Raw genomic sequence first — 22,468 nt, forward strand, 5'->3', positions numbered from 1 at the left:
CTGATTATAACATATACAGTCCTAAAGTTTTCGGTCATTGTTGATTCTATCAGGATTAGACTTTTGGCTGTGCTCCTACAGTATAAAACATCAGGGAAAAGGCTGTAAAGAGTACCTTTGTTTCACCTTTGGAGCAATTTACATTTAACTTATGAAACAAGGAAATAAAGACTTTCATTTATATTCTGCCTTTCATACTCTTGGAATATTCTCGATAGCAAAATAATTGTTGTCATAGGGTTTGAAGATTATGTAGGTAGACCGCTGGAGGTGGGCAGTGGTGCCACTTTGACCTCAGTGGTCAAGTGTTAAGATTCCATGAAAATTCGTGCTCCATGGCCTCCGACCATCAACATTCTCTCTAAGCTGTGTGGCCATATGGCAGCTGGTAAGTTCCATGCCCAAAGTTTGCATGAGGAATGGCTCCTGCTCCCCGATGCCTCTGCCACACACAAACCTTGGACATCCACACTGCAGCATGAAAATGTTATAGGGAATCATTGATTGTAACAGTGTATACGATAGTAAGCAATATAGATTATCACTTACTAAGATGTCTGACTGAGCTTGAATCAATACCTGAAAATCCAGAATCAAACAATTACTAATACAACGTTAGAAGCACAGCAACCAATGTGAGCCATTGAGATCTCATAAACAGCAACATAATAATGACCAGAATGTCCGGTTTAGTGATGCTTACTGGGAGATAAGAATTGGGAAGACTGGGGAGTGGGGGGTTGGGTGATAGGATTGGAAGGGCAGGTTGAGGAGAAACAGCATAGCTTTCTGTCAAATAGATGGATTTTTGGTTCCCATTTGAGGGAATAGATAGGCCTCAGTTTAACATATTCTGTCTAGCTGAAGACATAGCTCATTCTTCAAAACCCACAACCACTTCCATCTAAAAAGACAAGGGCAGCTGTGGGACACCACCACCTGCAAGTTCTCCCCAAAACCACGCACTATCCTGACTTGGAAATATATCACAGAATCCTATAGTGCAGAAAGAGGCTTTTGGCCCTTTGAGTCTGCACCAACTCTCCAAAGAGCATCCCACCCAGCCCCAGACCCCCACCTTAGCGCCATCATCCCACATTTATCATGGCTAACCCACCTAGCCCACACATCGCTGGACACTATGGGCAATTTACTGTGGCCAATCCACTCAACCTGCACTTCTTTGGACTGTGGGAGGAAAGTGACAGAGATATGGGTAGAACATGCAGACACAGTCAACCAAGGGTGGAATTGAATCCAGATCCCTGGTGCTGTGAGACAGCAGTGCTAACCATATATTAGCATTCCTTCACTGTCGCTGGGTCAAAATCCTGGAACTCCCTACCTAATGGCATCGAGCGTCTACCTATAGCACATTGGCTGCAGCATTTCAAGAAGGCAGCTCACCACACTTTCTCCAGGGCAACCAGGGATGGGCAATAAGTATGGGCCCAGGCAGCAACGCCCACATCCAACAAGTGAATAAACATAAATCCTGTGTCAAGGCCTGAAAATCATAAAAGTCCAACAGGGATCTGAATCAAACAGTAACCATTGACTGTTGTTTTCAGAAGTATTGGGAAGATTCATTTGTGTTTATCTAGAAACGATTTCAGCCTACTTCCTCAATTATTTAAATCGCATCTTTCAATATGTATACAAAAGACTTACGACTAGAATTTCGTGATCCAGATTCATTTTATATGATGCAACTTGTCGTCTGACAAATGTGCAGCTAGGTAGAAATAATCATGATATCAGGACTGACCAATTAATGAGTTGAAAGGGGTCAACAGAGGGCACTGGTGGCTGAAGTTGGAGTAGAGGCCAGGGACACATCAATGGAGTTCTTTGCTTTCCCTGGAGTTTCAGGTGCCAGTGAGAGCAAGAGCAGCAATTACTGGGACAATTTCACAATTGATAATGCACAAATTGGGATGTAAAACAAAGAAAATCAGACCCAACACCGAAAGTGCATTTGAGCAGTATGGTTTTGCAATTTTTTTTATTCTGAAACTGAAACAACAGACCGCAGAGCAGATGGGTAGAACTCAGGGAGATCTAGCAATGTACTCAGATTTTGGCTTTTCTTTCCTTGGCTGCTGATTAAACATCCTGATTTGCAGTCTGGTGTAACCAATCATTCTTTCCCCTTCTGAGTAAACCACCGAGTAGTCTCAGTTCATGACCTTACCCAAACAAATAAACGAGAAACATTTGCACAGTTAAAGCTACAGCTTTACAGGACTCTGTAAAGATATAGCCTCTTACAGGAATAAATTCTCCCAGGCCATAATCAATCAACTTGATGCTCTTGTGCAGAATCTCCTTTAATGAGCAATGCATTATTTTGTAGGCTTACTTTGTCACATTGTATAATGATTACTATCCCTCAGGTTAAGTGGAGGTCAATAAGGAAGCAATATGACGACTCCCCAGTTATCATTCGTCTACAACAGAAAAACAGCAAAGGGTTTGGTGGTAGAGTGGTACTGCTCCTAACACTGAGCCAGAAAGTCTAGGATCAAGTCTCAACAGCCTTGGAGGTGTGTTACCAAATGTCCAAATAGGCTGATTATAAAATACTTTTCTTAAATAATGGTAACGTGGCAAAATAAGTACAATTGTTTCTCATTCATTGTTATTCAATGCACTAAAGCTGGCCATTTAATTTTCAATAAGCAAACATGAATGAATTAATGCTCTCTTCAATAATGTTTTCATATATATTCATAATCAACCTGTTCAGATGTAGTAGGACACACTTCTGAAGCACATGAGACTTGAACCCAGGCCTTCTAGCCCAGAGGCAGGGATGCCACCACTGCACAACAAGAGATTCCAATAATGTTTCCAGATGAACAAGGCACAAGAATAGGTCCCATGAGTCTGCTCCACTATTCAGTAAGTTTATTGCTGATCTCATTGTGGCCTTTCCAGCTTACCCTACCAGGTACCCTTGGACTCCATTGTGAGTAATGAATCTATCTACATCTGCTGCAAGCTCTATTGTCCTTTGGGAGGATAGTTCCACAGATTTATGACCCTCAGAGGAAAAAGAAATCTCATGTCTTCTAGTTTCAAACACATCCTTTCAGTGTCTACCTAGTCAACTCCCCTCAGAATTTTACATGCTTCAAATAGATCACATCTCAACTTGTCTAACCTTTCCTCATAGGGTAACCTCCTCACTCCAGACAGAAGTTCAGTGATCATTTTGAGTTTCAATTTATGTTCAATTAAATACGTGAATTGTTCTATATGCAACAACCTCACATCACCATGCACCTTTGCGTCTAACAGAAGCACGACTACTTAGTTAGATTGAGGGAGTAGCATTCTAAGAATCTTAGCACAAGGAGAAGGACAAGTGACGACGGAATTTGGGAACTGCAGATCGTATTGTCTGAAGAGTAATTCAGTTTCTACCTCATCTGAGCTGAGGAATATCTGACATGCCTATAAAAATGGCTAAGTAGGCTCATTCCAAATGGTTATTGAGTGTCAGCAAAATACAACAGAATACCTGGCTTGGAGACTGAAATTGTTCATTAGCTGCATCCATACAGTCATTTAAGAAGGATTGACCAGACTGCAGTCAGCTCCAGGACACACTATAGCCAACAGTCCAGTGAAAGGATCGCTCAGGAACACCGACACTTAAGTGCAATGGCCCGAGTCCTCATCCATGAGATGCTTCATTGTCAAGTCCAAGAAAGAAGTTATTAATTTCTTCCTTTTCTGAAGAAGGGTCCAGACCCGAAATTGCTCCTCTGATGCTGCTTGGCCTGCTGTGTTCATCCAGCTCTACACCTTGTTATCTCCGGTTCTCCAGCATCAGCAGTTCCTACTATCTCTCAAGAAAGGAGTTGTTGTCTGGCTTCAGCACCACAGAGGTACCACTTTGAGCAGAACCTTCCAGCAACAACACACACGCACTTCAGGATCATTCAGATCAATAGATAAGTTGAAGGAATGTACAGTGAGGGTTGGGACAAGAGAAGCCACAGAATATTGTCAAATCTCAATGCAATGTTGAATTTAACTGAACTAGTTAGTTTAACATCTGTCCTTGGGAAAATGTCAGTGTGTATTATGAATGTATATGATAGCAGACCACCTAAATGCATAACACAATTAAGCAGAGTCAATACAGCTTCATGATAATTGTGCCTGAAACAAAAGCAGAAAATGCTGGAAATGCTCAACAGATCTGGCAGTATCTGTGAAGAGAAACCAGAGTTAACATTTCAAGTCCAGTGATCCTTCTTCAGAATTGATGGTAGATAGGAATCATGCATAAAAATGCATTAGAATTCTTGAAGGAGGTAACAAGCAGGATAGATAAAGAGGAGCCACATATTTGGATTTCCCTATAAGGTACAGCATGTAATGCTACTTAGTAAGATAAGAACCCATCTGCTGGAGATAATATATTAGCATGAATAGAGGATTGGCTAACTCATCGAAGACAGAGAGTTGAGAAAAGGGGGCATTTTCAGGATAGCAGTCTGTAACTAATGAATGTCACAAGGATCAGTGTTGGGCCACAATTATTTACAATGTATATCAATGAATTGGATGGAGGAAGTGAATGTACTAACACCTCATTTACAGATGACACATAAACAGATGGAAAATGAAGATGACACAGAGTCAATAACGAGGTACAGAAATAACAAGGTGTGGAGCTGGATGAGCACAGCAGGCCAGGCAGCATCAGAGGAGCAGGAAAGCTGATGTTTCAGGAATGGGGATGGAGAAGGGGGCTCTGAATTAAATAGAGAGAGGGGGAGGCGATGATAGAAGGTAGATAGTGGAGCAGATAGGTGGAGAGAAGACGGACAGGTCAAAGAGGCGGAGATGAAGCTGGTAAAGGTGAGTGTAGGTCAGGAGTTGGGATGGGGGTTGGTCAGTGAGGAGGGAGGGGCGGTTAGATGGGAGAGAAGACGGACAGGTCAAGGAGGCAGGGACGAGAAGGGGTTGCTGGTTTTGGGATGAGGTCGGGGTGGGGAGATTTTGAAGCTTGTAAAGTCCACATTGAGACCATTGGGTTGTAGGGTTCCCAGGCGGAATATGAGGTGCTGTTCCTCCAGTTTACGGGTGGTATCGTTGTGGCACTCGAGGAGGCCCAGGATGGACATGTCGTCCAAGGAGTGGGAGGGGGAGTTGAAGTGGTTTGGGAGGTGTTGTCGTTTGTCACCTTATAATGAGGTTCAGACAGGTTACATGTGTGGGCACAAATGGAACAGATGCAGCATATTGAGGGAAAATGTAAGGTTATGCACTTTGGCAAGAAGAATAGATGAGTTGAATATTATTTAAATGGAGAATGTGCTGCAGGTTTCCTCTGCACAGAGGGACTTGAGGGTGCTCATTCATAAATCCAAAAAAGCCAGCTTATGAGTTCAGCTGGTAAGAAGGAAGGCAAATGGAATATTGGCCTTTATTTCAAAAGGAACGGAGTATAAAAGTAGGGAAGTCTTGTTCAAACTATAGAAAGCACTAGGTAGACCTTACATTGAATACTGTGAATGATCTTAGTTCCCTTATCTAAGGAAACATATACTGGCACTGGAGGCAGTCCAGAGAAGGGTCACCAGGTTGATCCCAATATGGAGAGGTTACGTAGGTTGGACCTGTAATCATTGGAGTTTGGTCAACTGAGATGAGCAACCTTATTGAAACATACAAAATCCTTAGCGGGTTTGACAGGGTAGACGCAAAAAGGCTGTCTGCCCTTGTGAGAGAATCTAGGACCACAGGGCATTATTTCAGACAAAGACAGACGTGAGGAGAAATTCCTTCTCTGAGACAGTAGAGAATCTGTGAAATTCTTTACCACAGAGGACCATTGAGAATATTTAAGGTGAAGACTTTTCATCAGTAACAGAATCAAGGGTTATGGGGTAAAGGCAGGAAAGTGAAGCTGAGAACTCTCAGATTCCAATGGACCAATGACCTATTTCTGTTCCTACTTCTTATGGTCTTGCAAGGAATTTAAGTCAAGAAAATAAACATCGTTAAGAAAAAAAATTTGAATCTGGAGAGGTGGAATATAGGAAATATGGGAAGTGCAAGGAATGGGATGAGAATAATAAATAATGAGAATAATTAAATAATATTCAACTCATCTATTCGTCTTACTGCATTGAATAGACTAATAATCGGCAAAGGGCTGAGAGGCCTCCGTCTGAGATATAAAATCAATAAGGAATCAAGTGTTATGGGGAAAAAGCAGGAAAGTGGAGTTGAGGATTATCAGATCAGCCATGATCTCATTGTATGGCAGAACAGACTCGATGGGCTGATTAGTCCACTTCTGTTCTAACATCTTATGGTCTTATTTGGTTGTTTTACATCCTCCTGAGAAAGTGACAATTAATTTGCCAGAAATCAGGCAAACTCAGCCAGCCACAGCAGCTAAAGATATCCCAAAGAAACTTTTCAGGTCTCTCAGGAACCCAGTGCAAAGTTGGTATAGAAAGATGTCATCTAGTCCTTTGTGCTTGTCCCAGTTTTTTTTTTTGAAAGAGTTATCCAATTATTCCAGATCTCTACAAATATTTTCCCATTCGTATGTATACTTAATTCCTTTTAAAGTTACAATTGAATCACTTTTCACTACCTTTTCAGGCTATTGCATGTCACGGCCAGCTGTATTGTAGCTAGCTCCCACTGAAACTCAGCAGTGCAATATACATATTCCTTTCACTGTAGACCTATTTGAAGATTTCAGTTGAAAATCAAGAAGAGTTACTGCATAACCTGGAGTGTTATTCAATCTTACGCAAAAATTGGCCCCAATGTTTTGCCAAAAAATCCAAACTCCTCATGCTTATTGCTCACTGAAGTCAAATGTTGGCCTGATGCACATCACATTGATGGAATCACAGAACAGCATACCATGGAAAGCAGCTATACAGCTCCTCATGTCTGCACATGTGATGTCTAGGTTATCCCACCATTGATGCATACTGTGTTCCCACCAGTCCTACCCTCTTATAAAGTCAGATCACATGGAGAGCTTGCCAACTGCATACAAAATTGGTTTGACAGTAGGAGACAGAGGGTGGTGGTGGAGGATTGTCTTTCAGACTGGAGGCCTGGGACCAATGGCGTGCCAGAAAGATTAGTACTCATTTCACCGTTGTTTATGCAAATGATTTTGATGTGAATATAGGAAACATGATTAGTAAGTTTGCTGAAGATACCAAAACTGACGGTATAGTCGACAGTGAGGAAGGTTGTATGAGATTAAAAAGGAACTTACAGATAAGAGTAGAGCTCTGGGGAGTGTTATACAGCAGACATACCTAGGAGTTCAGGTACATAGTTCACTGGTCACAGGTAGATAGGATAGTAAAGAAGGCATTTGGCATGCTTGCCTTCATTGCTCAGACCATTGAATACAGAGGTTGGGACGTCATTTTGCTGTTGTACAGGACATTAGTGAGACCACTTCTAGAATATTGTGTACAGTTCCGATCACCCTGCTATAGGAAGGATATTATTAAATTGGAGACGGTGCAGAAAAGGTTTACAAGTATGTTACTGGGACTGGAGGATTTGAGTTATAAGGACAGGCTGGATAAGCTGGGACTTTTTTCATTGGAGCATAGGAGGTTGAGGCATAACCTTATAGAGGTTTATAAAAAAATCATAAGGGGTAGTGATACGATGATTAGCAAAGGTCTTTCCCTCGAGTTGGGGAGTTCAAAACTAGATGGCATATTTTTAAGGTGAAAGGGTTTAGAATCAAAAAGGTGTCTAAGGTGCAACTTTTTCCACAGAGGGTGGTTCATTTGTGGAATGAACTGCCAGAGGAAGAGGTAGATACATTTACAACATTTAAAAGACAATTGGACAGGTACATGATAGATAAGGTTTAAAGGGATATCGACCAAATGCAGGCAAATGAGACTAGTTTAGTTTGGGAAACTTGGACAGCATGGACGAGTTGGACCAAAGGGTTTGTTTCTATGCTGTATGACTCCATGAGTCTGTGACTCTATAATATGATAATATGGGATCAAACAGGAATGGAGGATACAGAGTACAATTCAAACTTAATAGAATTGCTATTACAAGACAGTCAAAGAATTGTGCAGCAGCTAGAAGAGTCAAGGTCTCGTAGAAGAACATTGGAGACTGGAAGATATCCTTTTACATCTTAGGCAGATGGTTCCTGGAATGTGTTGTCAAGGGAGGTGGTAAAAACAATTATGTTAGCAAAGTTTAAGAGACATTTAGACTGATATGAACAGGCAGAGAACGGAGGGGTATGAACCATGTGTAGGCCGATGGGATTAGTATAAAATGGCATCATGTTTGGCACAGACATGGTGGGTTGAAGGGCCTGTTCCTGTTCTATATTGTTTGATGTTCTAGATGCTAAACAATAAATTTGTAAACAAGGTTAAGTCTCAAATAAGGTTGTAGTTGAAGACTAAATTACAAAATACTTCAATGAAGATCTCCAGACTGGATTCTCAATTTCTTGGGGATCTACTTGAAACAGAAAATTAGGCACTGCAGATTTCAAAACCAGCTCACGATGATATGGTTTATAGGTGAAACAATTTCGTAATGCGACAAAAAACTCAAGATTGCACAGCACCTCCCAGTATCATTCTTCGGTGGTTTATAATCAAACGTTGACAAAATTATGGATATAGATTGGCCTTTATTGGACACATGGATAAGACTTGAATGGCAGCCAAAGAGTGAGCAAGGTTAGAGAGAAAGCAGTGTTACTGAAGACAACTGGCCATGAAAAGAGTTCAGTCATCACGCATGTCTGATGGAACAAAGGCTAAGCCAATGGCGATAGAGTAAAGCCATCCCCAAAACAGCAATTTCAAAAGAAGCAGTGATCCGTGCTCACAGTAAAGGATGGATGGATGAAGGTGGTTGAAAATATGACTGAGGGAAGTTTAGAGTTTCTGACCAAGAGGATTACATAAAACAAAAATGTAATTTCATCTGGACCACATTCAGATCCCTCCACATCAATGATGCTGCTGCAGAATTCAACTTGCAAAACAGTGATATGGCAGTGACTCCTGGCATCTAATTAGCCTTGCCCAACCATTGGATGTCTCTCTCTGTAAGTCCTAAAAGTGTAGCATGAGAAAGAAACTGAAATTAATTCGATGATCAGAGATGACATTAACCAAGGGAGGTATCATATGGCCTCCAACTAGGCATTCCAGGGGGCTGAGCTGTAGAATCCTAGAATAAAACCTGAACAAAGATTATCATAACATCATTTGCAAATGCATTGAATGGCACAGTGGTGAGCACTGCTGTCTATCAGTGCCAGCGACCCAGGCCGATTCTAACCTCAGGTGACTATTGGTGCAGAGTTTGCATGTTCTGTCCTTTTCTGCATCGGTTTTCTCTGGGGGCTCTACTTTGCTCCCACAGTCCAAAGATGTGCAGAACACATCTGAGAAGCAGGGAAGTCAATGTTTCAGGCCAAAGCCCTTTTTCATACAGGGGAGGGGGAGTGGAGTCCAGAAATAGTGGGAGGAGAGGGGACGTGGAATGGAGATAGGGGGATGCAGGTAGGGGGTTATTGTGTTGGTCAGTGGGAAGGGTGGAGCAGATAGGTGAGTCGGAAGATGGACAGGTTTAAGGTGGAGTGATTTTGAAGCTGGTGAAGTCAATATTGAGACCTTGGGCTGTAAGCTCTCTAGGCAGAATATCAGGTGTTGTTCCTTCAGTTTACGTTTGGCCTCATTCTGACAGTGGAGGAAGCCAAGGATGGACATATCACCAGGGAAGAGGGAGGGGGAGTTAGAGTGGATGGCAACCAGAAGGTTGGGTTGGTTGGTGCGTGCTGAGTGCAGATGTTCCGCAAACTGGTCCCCAGGTCTGCGATTGGTCTCCCCGACATAGAGGAGACCACATCAGGAGCAACGGATACAGTAGATGAGGTTCGATGAAGTGCAGGCGAATCTCTGCTGGATCTGGAAGTATTGTTTGGGGCCTTGAACAGAAGTGAGAGGGAGGTGTAGGGGCAGGTGTAGCACTTCCTGTGGTTGCAGGGAAAAGTACTGGGTATGGTGGAGGATTTGGTGGAGACTGTGGAGCTGACGAGGGAGTCACGGAGTGAATGGTCCCTGCAGAAAGTGAACAGGGGTGGGGAGGGAAATATCTTTTCGGTAGTGGGGCCTGATTGTAGTGGTGGAAATGTCGGAGGATGATGTGTTATCATTGGAGTTTGGTGGGGTGGTACGTGAAGACTAAGGGGATTCTATCCTTACAGTTGCCCCGCCCCTCCATCGATTTATTTCAGGGCTCCCCTCCCACTTTTGGCCCGAAACATTGATTTCCCTGCTCCTAAGATGCTGTCTGACCTGTTGTGTTTTTCCAGCTCCACATTTATTGACTCTAGCCTCCAGCATCTGCAGTCCTTGCTGTCTCCAAAAATGTGCAGGTTAGGTGAATTAGTCATGGCAAATGTCGAGTCATGGTGATAGCATGAGGGTAGATCTGGGTGGGATGCTCTTCAAAGAGTCAGTGCAGACTTGATGGGCTGAATGGCCTCTTTCTGCACTGTAGGGATTCTATAATTCTATGATACCTTTCATGACAATAGACATTGATTTCTGCACAGTAAAGTCATCAGGAACAAAAGCTGTATGCACAGATTCATATGATTTCACTTGTTTCTTTTCATAGACAGCAGTGCTCAACACTGTGCCATTCAATGCATTTGCAAATGATGTTATGATAATATCTTAATATATATGTATAAACTATATACCATCACTTTTAGGATTCAAAATTAGAGGCAAAAGGATGTTGGGCAATTCTGTGACGAACTTACTTTAAAAAGAAAAATTCCGGAGTCCTTCCAGTCCAGTGACTAAATCCAGCATTTGCCAGAAAGCAGGAAACTGCAGTCCCCCGTGGTATTAATGGAAATATGTTTGAACTGTTGGGTTTATGACAGGTAGGGTAAACATTTTAAATTAAAAACCAAAAGAACTGCGGATGCTGTAAAACATTTAAACATTTTAAATTATTAGCTCTATTTTCAGTTTAGACCAAGGGTTGGGCAATTTTGTTTTTAAAATTCAGTTTAGTAGGTATCAGGGATGAACTCAGAAGAAAGTTTGCTTTCATTCCTGGGAGGAGTTCAGGGCCAGAAAACCAGTATCACAGCAGATGGGATTAGTTCGTGAAACTTCCAAACCAAGAGAATTTGGTTAGAAACCTGCAGATCATGAGAACTGAGTAAGTTTAGGCTCACAGTTCATGTTGGCAGACTTGGACAAAAAAACTCATTAAATTGTCTCCACAGTCTATAAAGGAGTCAGCTAAGTAGAAACCCTAAAGAATTGAGATAGGTTGTGGAATTTCTCAGGTTTTGAGTCTGTTTAACAGATGGTTTCAGGAAACAGGTTGCAACTTTGTTTGTTTGTGTTTTAAAATAGTGCTATGTTTAGTAGTTCCACTTATTTCTCTCTTCTTTTATGTAACAAACTTTGGTGCTCTTGATAAAGAAAATCTTCAGCCTTGTGTGAACATGTTTCAATGACTAACTACCATATTAAATAACTAAACAAAAGAAAACAATTATCTATTAAGCCAGGCTTCATTCTGGGATCTGATTTGTCCAATAGTACTAATAGCTGGGATCTTAACACTTAATTCTTTTTGCTCCTTGTGTTATATTTTTGAAGAAGGCCTCTAATGTGGTAATTGTGACGGCAAAGTGATGGGAGAGGGTGGTTTTCAATATCCCCACCCTCTCAAAATGTTACTCATGTATAAGTTAACACTGACATTTGGCCTTTGAATTTATTTTCTTACAAGTGTTGGGGACACAACACATTTACACAAAGGAAAGAATTATGGGGTCAGAGGAGTTCAGGGAGGAGAGCATCAGCAGCACTACACATCATACTAAGGACATGAACAAATTGTTGTAATGTAGTAGCTTGCCAAAGTTTTCTGATAATGTAGAAGGAGGCAGCAACAAGAAATGGATGGGCATGTCATTAGTTGGAGTTTCTTGGATACATGAGCCCAGGAGGGTCCCTGAAAATGATTGCCGAATTCATTCAATTAACTGTGTCTTCAATGAGTGCCTGGGACATCAGGATTCCTGACTTCAAAATCGCCTTCAGGTTTAAAGAATTGATTATCCTTTCTGTCCATCGTATCCTTTACAAATAATGCCTTTCTTGCACTGCATCAGATAGATGAAGAAAAAGTTGGTGATAGTTGGTAATGCACCCCTCCAGGCCCCAAATCTGTTAAAGCTCCAGCAATGCCATTGTAGACACTGATGAAATGTCCATTCGTGATCTCAGTAACTACATGGAGCTCATTGCATCATAATCTGCGACACTTCATGCTGTTGCAGTGTGTCATCAACCAACAGAAAAGCCAACAACCCTGATCTCCAAAAGACCATCCCTGCAGTTTTCTTGAGACTCAAGGAAGCCTGGACAGATTGGTCTTAAAAGGAATGCATTGTGACCACTGCCTAGGAAAAAATGTCTCAATGACCTGATGCTGATGGGCATTTCCCAATTGTTACAAGATTAAATTCTTTGCACACTGCATTCTATTTTCCCTTGTCCAATGGTGGCACTCCAAACCAGTCCAATATCTGAGCCAGATCAATTTAAGTACATTAGGTAGATGCACAAACTATTTCCCATGCAACTGAGGCGTCCATGAACAATTTTCTTGCAATGCCACACCAAAAATGGCAGTGGTATGCCAACAAAAATTTTTAAAAGTAACTCTGTTCTACAGTTAGAGTCATATAGTTACAGAGATATACAGCATAGAAATAGGTACTTCAGTCCAATTCATCAATGCCGACCAGATATCCTAAATTAATCTTGCCAGCAGTTGGCCCATATCCATCTAAACCCTTCCTATTCATATACCCATCTAGACGCCTTTTAAATGTTGTAATTGTACTAGCCTCCACCACTTTCTCTAGCAGCTCATTCTACACATGCTCCACCCTCTGCGTGAAAAGATCGCTTTTAAATCTTTCCGCTCTCACCATAAACCTATGTCCCCTAGTTTGGGACTCCCCTATGCTGGGGAAAAGACCTTGACTATTCACCCTATCCATGCCCATCATGATTTTATAAACTTCTATAATGTTACCCCTCAGCCTCTGGCGCTCCTGGGAAAATAGCCCTCTTGCAGTTTTCGGCAATGGAATCAAGGTGGTGTTAAAGATGTGTGAAAATAAGTGTTATAACCGTTCTTTCCCAAGAACAACAGAGAAGTCTTTAAACTGGTTAAGATTCTTGCTTCAATGAACTCTTAAGATTAACTGGTTATTCAACAATATGCTGATTATGGAATGTTGCTGTGCATCAAATGGATGCCTACTTGCTGTAGAACATGTGCTGCTTTCAAAGCAAATCAAAGCTTGTGAAACATTAAAAAATATTTCTAAGATACATGATAAGGTGTTAGATAAACTAACTTTAAAAACTCACCTGCCATTTAAGCATCGCCTCAAAGAGTAGGAGGCTCCCCCACCACAAGTTCTTGAACAGTCGCTCCAAGATCCCCATGCATCCCAGCCAGAATCTTTATCTTCATCTGAACGTGTGATTCTTGATGTCTAAAAAAAATTAAGAGTATTAATACTGAATTAGCACTGAATAAGCCCACAATCATACTCAACAAGAGAAGAGGAATCCCTCCAGTGGTGTGTAAGGCAGCTACAATACAACACTCATAGTATCATCAATTTTGTGTTTTGATTTGAAGAATAGGTCCTCCACGTCTTTATCTACGACAAGGTACTTGGCTCACAAGGGCCTGGTTTGAAAAGCTGCTGGCATGCTGTCTGCCATTTTCTGTTCCACACTTGCAGCAAGCCAGGTAACTCTTCACGGGCGAGCACTCAAACATTCCCTTATATGTCAGTGCAATAAATTTTCCACTCAAACAGCTTCTCAGTGAGGAATAACTTGATCCATTGCATATGGTCTTACTCAAAATTGCTGAATTCCAAAAGGTAAAGTTCACAAGTATCTATCTTTGTGCTCCACATTATTCACCAGTGACATTTCTGGGCTCACCATAACCAATGTTTCAAATTTTCATAAAGATACCAAAAGGTAATACTGATTTATTTTAGGACAGCATTGAATAATTTGAAATCTAATTGTAATTAGCCTGCTAGTGTTATTTTTTTTAAAAATGTAAATGATCTCAATCTCTTCAATTTGTAGTGTACACTGAAAAATTGATACATCATTGAAGTTAACTCTCAAGTGAGTTTTACTTGCGATTTTGATTAACTGGTTTCCTGCATACATCCAGACTTCTGTATTTAAACAACATTCATCCACAGATGCTCCCATTCTGCTGAGTTTCTCCAGCATGTTCGAGTTTTGATTCAAAATTGTCCCGTTGTGCAAAGCATTTGACTCATTCTCTTGTTTTCTTTCTTAATCCAACCTATATTTTCCTCTCTTTAGTCTGAGTTCTATACTCATTTCAACAGCAAAGTCACTACTTTAACTGATACTTCCCGAATCAGAGTCTGCGGTGCTTATGAATAATTCTTCGAATTGATTGTTTAAAGAGATGCACTGTGCGTGGAACTGCCAGATCCCCTATAATGTGATACACGTCTTGTTTGAGTTGGGTGATGGTAAAATGCAGTGTCTAATGCAAATGCAATGAATGTGTCTGCCAGTTATTCAACACTTACTACGAAAGCCAAATCACCATGAATGAGTTGTTAAAATAGCAGTCACCTTCTTCAAAGCCAAGAAAAATGCTCAATGTCAGAGCTTATGGCTTTTTTTGTCATTAAAACTTGGCCTTTGCATATTGTCAATCATGAAATGTACATAACTTTCTACTTTATATTACTGGGGATCAAAGTAAATTTAACATTGTCCATTACAATGTATCCACATATGAAGAACTTGTAATATTCAATAATTTGATTAATTTATTGTATCTACAAAAGAAATATGATTTGCCTACTGCACTTCAATTGGAAACTCTCAGTATTAGCAATAAGAGGTAAGTGTCACCATAGTCCTATTGGACCATAGGGCTGCTGTTTCAATAGAGAGGGAGACGACTGGTGATGGTTTAACCCAAGGGTCGCCATGTCTCAGGAACTGAACCAATGCTGTTGGCATCACTCTGCATCGCAAACTAGCCATCCAGCCATGATGATGGTAAACATCAGCTATCGATATTCAACTTCCAGCATCTGATATTAATATCCAATACTTACATAAAGTAAAAATGCTTTTTGTTTAATAAAGGACAAATACATACAGACCATCAGTGGCAGTTGTGATTACCTGACCACAGAATGAGGCAAGTTTACAGAATGCACGTGGAATACACTAAAACCAGCCACATTGAAACAGATAACCAAGTCAGCTTAAACAAATTTACATCTCCTACTTTATTAATACTCAAACAATAAGTTCATGTATGGGGAGATAAAAGGTTGACTGTGAAGTATTTACTATGGAAATACAATGAAAGCTAGATTTGAGCATGAACAAATGAAGCATTTTCCAGTAGCTTGCTTGGCAGAGTACTAATGCAATGCCAACTCAGACAGTTTCAAAACTGGACAATTTCCCAAGGCATTTGCTGATGAAATAAAATAACCATCAAAAAATCGAAAAGAGAATTTTTCTCTAAATGTACATCCATAAAATTAATTGAAAGCTTAGAAATCTCAAAAACTAAACCTCAATTCAAACACCATATTATCAATCATTAAATCTTTAACATAAACTAAGTTGTCCCTCAAATTGTGAGCTCAGAAACCCTTGCCAATAAAATAGTAGTTTTAGAAATTCAACAAAGCTTGCATCATGACATGGTAATATTCCTTCAGGAAAATGGCAACAAATACTGCATGAACTGATGGTTTACCAGCTGGCCTATCAATCAATGCAATCCAGTAGAGTAATTTCTAACAAGTACAGACTCCTGCAGCATGATTTTTCTTAGTTAAATTATTCCAGGGTATCTCCAGAGGAGTTCCTCAGGGTAGTGTCCTAGGTCCAACCATCTACAGGTGCTTCATTACTGACCTTCTCGCCATCATGAAACCCGAAGTAGGCATGTTCACTGATGATGATGCAACATCTAGCATGATTTACAACTCCTCAGATACAGAAGCAGTCCCTGTCCACATACAACAAGACCTGCTCAATATCCAAGCTTGGGTTGACAAGTGGCAAGTAACATTCATGGTACACAAGTTCCAGGTGTTATGGACCCAACCAGAATCCCTCAAAATATATTAAATCTAGACCCGAACTTTTTCTTATTTTAAAGGTAAACGTCAGGTACTGTGTTCCAAATGCGATTTGATTCGTCAAACTATTCAATGTTAAGAAAACAAAATTTAGTCAAACACTATAGTTAAAATACAACAAAAGAAAAAAGAACTTGGAATAACATAACTCTTTTGGAAAACTTAAAATAATAGATAATTATACTACTAAACAGTAAGTGCAGTAATATTCCACTAACACACATGTGGCAAAAGGCAGGTTCAGAAAACAGAACTGTCCCACATGTAATACCAGCAGCCCAGGAGGAAAGAACATTCACAGAAAACTCAGAGAGAGAGAGTAGCAGCCGGGAGAGATTCACTGCCTTCCAACCTTGCTGAGACCCCAGCAACAACTGCTGCAGCTAAACCTAAAATGCCTGGTTTTGGAGATAGAAGCTTGAGCACGCACGTTCAGGCTGCTTCTATTGCTCCAGCTTTAAATAAAACACCCAAGGCTTCATAAATTGTTTATCTTCTCAGACTGCTCCAACCCATCTGCCAATCTCTCTCTACAAAAAAAAACAGGGCAAAAATAACCTCTGAAAGCCACAGCATCTTTACACAGGCAATGACCATTTCCAACAAGACAGAATCTAGCTATCAGCCCATTGTCAGGCTATGATATTACCATTGCTGAATCCCTCACTATCAACATCCTGGGGTCCCATTAACCTGAAGCTCAACTAGACTCTCCATTAAAATACAGTAGCCACAACAGCAAGTCAGAGGCCAGGAATATTGCACTGATTAGCTCATCTCCTGACTTCCCAAAGCTTGCCCACCATCTACATGGCACAAGTCAGGAGTGAGATGGAATACTCCCCACTTGCCTGGATAGGTACAGCTCCAACAACACTCAATTAGCTTGACACCATCCAGGACAATTTCACACAGAGGGTGGTACATGTATGGAATGAGCTGCCAGAGGAGGTGGTGGAGGCTGGTACAAATTACAACATTTAAAAGGCATTAGATGAGTATGTGAATAGGAAGGATTTAGAGGAATATGGGACTGGATTTATTTAGGATATGTGGTCGGCATAGACAAGTTGGAAAGGTCTGTTTCCATGCTGTACAGCTCTAAGACAAAGCAGCGGGCTTGGTTGTCACCACATCCACAAACAGCCACTCACTCCACTATTAATGCTGAGTAGCAGCAGCGTGTGTACCATCTACAAGATGAAGTGCAGAAATTCACTGAGGTTAATTTGGCAGCACCTTCTAAACCCACAAGCACCTCTATCTCGAAGGAAGGATAGCAGACGTGTGGCAATACCACCAGCTGCAAGTTCCCATCCAAGCCACTCACCATCCCGACTTGGAGATATATCGCTGTTCCTTCAGGGTCTTTGAGGCAAAATCCTGCAGCTCCCTCCTCAATAACATTGTGAGTGTACCTACAGTGAATGGACTACAGCAATTCAGAAAGGCAGTTCATCACCATCTTCTCAAGGGTGAACTGGGGACAGGCAATAAATGCTGCCCAGCTACTTACCATGAAAATATTTAAACAAATTTCAAATCATGACAATTAAATAGACCTTACTGTCCTTTAAGAGGATTCATAGCAGCTCTATGAATTTTCTACGATCGGATTAAGGGCCCAGTCCTTTCTGACACTACTGGGTCCAAGTTTTCCTCTTGTTTGGATCACACCACTTCCCCTTTTCTCGACTAGACAAAAGGGGTCGAATAACTGCATCCAAGTCTCACCTGCTATTTATAATGGCCCATGGAGTCAGCAAAAAATCCATTGCTTCGTTCTTTAATCTACAAAATGGTTCTCCCAAATGATAAATTCTGTTGCAGACCGACTCACTTAAGCCTTCAAATGTTTCATTAATAAACAAATGACTTGCCCAAAGCCACCTTTTCAGGAGAACAAAGCTTTTCAGCAAATTACAACGTATATCCTATTTATATTAAAGAGCAGTCTCCTGGGACCGCTTTGCTGTTATATTTATGAGGCAGCATTGACAACTCCTGAGGAAGAAATATTCTCTCACAACATGGCTTTGTTTATTGCCTCTAGAGAGAAAACATCACAAGGAGCAAGATAAATAGAAGATAGCCATGATCTTTGCCAATAAAACTGCCATTCTGTTCTGTCACTGACACACTGACATTTTAGCTCACCAAGTGAAAGATTTACAGTGCTGGCCAGCAAAGGGCTCCATTTGACATTACTGAAAGTCTATGTCGAGGATGGGAAAGACTATGAATTCAGTCTGCGATTAACTCCATGAAATGTAGTGATACTGGAAAACAAGCACTACATCATACTGCAGAATAGTTTCTGCACCAGAAATGAATGATAAGATAGCAGTCGGATTTAAATCAAGTGTGTGGGATAACTTCTAAATCCGTCTCAAGTCACAGAACAAAAATACACATCCCTTCCACTATTAATGGTTGAAAGAAGCTTTGCCTCAGGCCATGTAATTTGACTTTGAAGAAAGACGTTTGGCAATCACTGATTGCAGTCTAAAAATTAAAATCGGCCACAGCTTTCCCTTCCCTTCATTTCAAAATTTGCATTTATGTTTGGGTGTTGACAGTTTGATTTGCACAAAATAGTTAGGTTTTATAAACAGCTATAAGTCTTGAGTATTTAATTTAAAAAGCTCTCAATTCTACTGGTTGTGTTTCGCAGCAAGCCACTGCACCTGCACACCATCAAAAGGTCTCGAGAGACACCACTTTTCACTGGCAGCATGACAATCAGGACCAGCGTGCAGACTGTACTGATGAAATGATGTAGGGGCTAAAACAGCTGGTAAATAAGCACTAAAATGAAACGGCTATAGTTGCAAACGTGGTGATAAACAATGTGCATAGACTTTTGATGGGAGGCAAATGTGACATTTCTAATGGGGGCTCAACTCAATCTGTAATGGTTTACTTTGGTTCTCCTGAATACGTAGCAGTTTTAAGATGCAAGAGATCTCACTTAATGAAGATATTATTGCGGTTCATACTGCTTTCTGTGCTCCATTGTTCCAAACTTTCAAAGCCAACAGTCCTGGCTGAATTCAAGTTGCAAATTACTACATATTTTACTGCCTCTTTAATGACATACTAATCCCTCCATTTGTATAATATATTCCATACGCAGCCTCCAGCGTTGCAGCAGGTTAAAAAATTGCACCTACTTACAATATACACGATACGATGAATAAGTTAAATAAATTAGCCCTGCCATATGCTTTTATGTTGGAGAAAGCAAAAATTAGGAATCATATACCCTGTCCCTTGCTGATTGTTTGGTTATATCGCTAAAAGCCTGAAATTAAGTTCCCTGTGTTCTCTCGTTAGAGACTATTCATTACCTTCAATGCCCAGGAAAACTAAATTTTTTTTTAAAAAGTTTGCTGGGGTGGGGGTGGCAGTAGTTGAAGTTTTAGGGCTGTAAATTTCATTCTTTCAAACCTCCTTTTCTGTAACAATATGTCTTGTAAAATCTTTAACTCTGGGGGCAAAATTATTGCTTGGAACAGAGGCACAGCAGGAGGCCATTCAGTCTATAAAGCATGGCCATCCATTCAATATGATCACAGCTGATTAAACACATCAATGCCTTTCACTCACCCCGTCCACCACTGGTAATCAGAAATCTATCAACCTCGACCTTAAACATACTCAAAGAGTGAGAGTCCACAGCCGTCTCTGGTAGAGAATTCCAAAGATTCACACCCTCCAAGTAAAATAATTTCTCCTTTGAAAATCAAACAGTCAAGAGCTTCCAGCTAGAATAGTCAAGTATAGATCATCAGTCCTGTGTTGAAGCATGTGAGCTTCCAAATCCAGAAGGGCATCTTCACCTGGTGCCTCTTCAACTGAAATTCAAAATTTCACCTCAATCATAGTCTTTCCATAAGGTGGATGAGATTGGGGGAATAGTGCTTAGTGCCAGAAGCCATCAGAGGTCTCCACAGTGGGGAGCATAAAGGACTCGGGTGGCCATCACTAAAAGTGCATTATCTAGGCTCAGGTGGAAATGTTGGCATAGTACGAGGTTAGAAGGAAAAGTGTACATGAATGATCTGAGCAAATGGCTGCTGACTATTCAGAGCCCAGTGCTAACTGTGCCCACTATGAACTGCATTTTCTGCCATCATGCATTCTCTGGATGCAGAATGCAACAGGAAATGACTGGGTCATCGCACAGGGTGGGTGGAGTCCGTGTCCGTTTGATAGGTCAAAGCGCGTGATCCTTGACTACTGGACACTCTAACGTTAAAGGGCGATTACATGAAGCAGGCATAGAATCACAGAATTTCTACAGTGTGGAAGCTGGCCATTTGGCCCATAGAATCCACACTGACCCTCCGAAGACGATCTCACCCATACCCAACCCCCCTCCCTATTATGGTAACCCTGCATTTCCCATGACTAACCCATACACATCCCTGGTCACTATGGGCAATTTAGCACGGCCAATCCACTTAACCTGGACATATTTGGACCGTGGAAAGAAACCCATGCAGACAGGGGAGAATGTACAAACTCCACACAGACAGTTCCCCAAGGGTGGAATCAAAACCAAGTCCCTGGTGCTGTGAGGCAGCAGTGCTAGCTACTGAGCCACCGTGCCACCCCTTTCATTCTTTTCATTTGCAATTATTTCTTCACTCATTTGCAATGCAGGCAGAAGTAATGTGCTTAAGCTTCAAGGACTGATCAAAGTAAAATACTGATTCATCCCCAACTGCAACACTGTGTCCAATTTTGGTCACTGCATTCAGGAAACTTGTGAAGGCATTAAACAGGATGCAGAAACGATTGTGGAGAATGGTTCCATAGTTATTGAACTTCAATTACATGAATAATTGGACAATCAGGACTGTTCTTCCAGGAGAAGAGAAATTAAGAAGCAATTTGAACGATGTGTTCAAAATCATGAGGGAGAATCTGCTTCCATTGGTGGAAGAATTGAAAACCAGAGGTTACAGATTTACGGTGATTTACGATGAACAAGTAATTAGCATCTTGAATACTCAGAGGAACATTCAATTAAGATTTTCCAAAGAAATTGATTAATTGTTTTAAGAGGAAAATGTTACAGTGCTGTTGGGAAAAGATGGGCAAGTGGTACTAGGTGAGTCGTGATTGCGGAAAGCTTTCACAAGCACGATAGTTTGAATTGTCTCTTTCTGTCACTAAGTATTTTATGATTCTATGAAAATGGACAGGTCCCTCAGCAACACTTTGAAATGCAGGAATTCCTGGTGTTCTATATGGTTTTTTCAATCAATCAACTAATCCCACTCATCATTCACAGATGCACTCATTTTGTGAAGCTAAGGTGTTTACAAATTGGACACTACACGAAGTGTGATTAAAAAAACAAGCAACTGCACTTTAGAATAAGTTTATTGGTTATAAAACTCTTTCAGCTTTTCCAAAGGTACAAGGAGGTACCATACAAATGCAACCTCTCTCATCATACTATACAGAACCAAACTGCATTTGTGATGTAAAGACACTTTTTATGAACAAAGTAAAATTTTGAAATTAAAAAGTAATCCTAAACTAGGTCAGATCACCAAGGAAGATAATGCAGTCAAAGGTTCTTATTGCATGACTTCTAAATAAAATGTACAAAACAATTTGAATTGAGTACAGTATTCTTATGCCAAATAGATCCAGCTTCATTGTTGAAGCTTGAAGGTCTGTAAATTGATGCAGTTAGCAAAAACTCTCAACCAGGATTAATCCATCATCGGGTTATGACCAGTTTCTTTGGGACTGAGGATGTGATCTGCTGGCACATTATCTATAACACGGCTTCTCGAAGTGGGATCATGTGTTAGAGTTTTAGGGTCGTGTGCTCCAAAGCAGCAATGGACAATTCCCCTATTCCCATACTCGAGTCTGACTTCTGACCCCCTCCTCCATCACTCATCAACGGCTCACAACATTTTAAGCTTTGAAATGGGGTTTTAAGTGAATAAAGGTTTGAGAAGAACCAATGCAAAAGATTGTGGAAATATGAGTTGTGCAAAAAGCAATTTGAGATTAAAATTCTACAATCCTTTGAGTCAGTTATACCAATAACTGGGGAAATAGCCAAAAAGTATCACGAAAACCAGGTGGAAACTCCCGAACAATAAAGTTTCATTTGCTGATGTAGTACGTATGTAT

At 40.8% G+C, this 22,468-nt stretch overlaps 1 protein-coding gene across 1 annotated transcript in view; it reads right to left on the bottom strand.

Moving 5' to 3' along the window:
• adamtsl3 (ADAMTS-like 3) overlaps positions 1 to 22,468 on the bottom strand; it is a 573,867-nt gene that overhangs the window by 320,090 nt on the left and 231,309 nt on the right. Inside the window, exon 4 of the mRNA XM_048616129.1 lies at positions 13,488 to 13,615. Within this exon, the coding sequence (XP_048472086.1) occupies positions 13,488 to 13,615 (128 nt within the window). The remainder of the gene's footprint in view (positions 1 to 13,487; positions 13,616 to 22,468) is intronic.

Source organism: Rhincodon typus, chromosome 33 (genome assembly GCF_021869965.1).
Source record: "Rhincodon typus isolate 14 chromosome 33, sRhiTyp1.1, whole genome shotgun sequence".
Taxonomy (NCBI): domain Eukaryota; kingdom Metazoa; phylum Chordata; class Chondrichthyes; order Orectolobiformes; family Rhincodontidae; genus Rhincodon; species Rhincodon typus.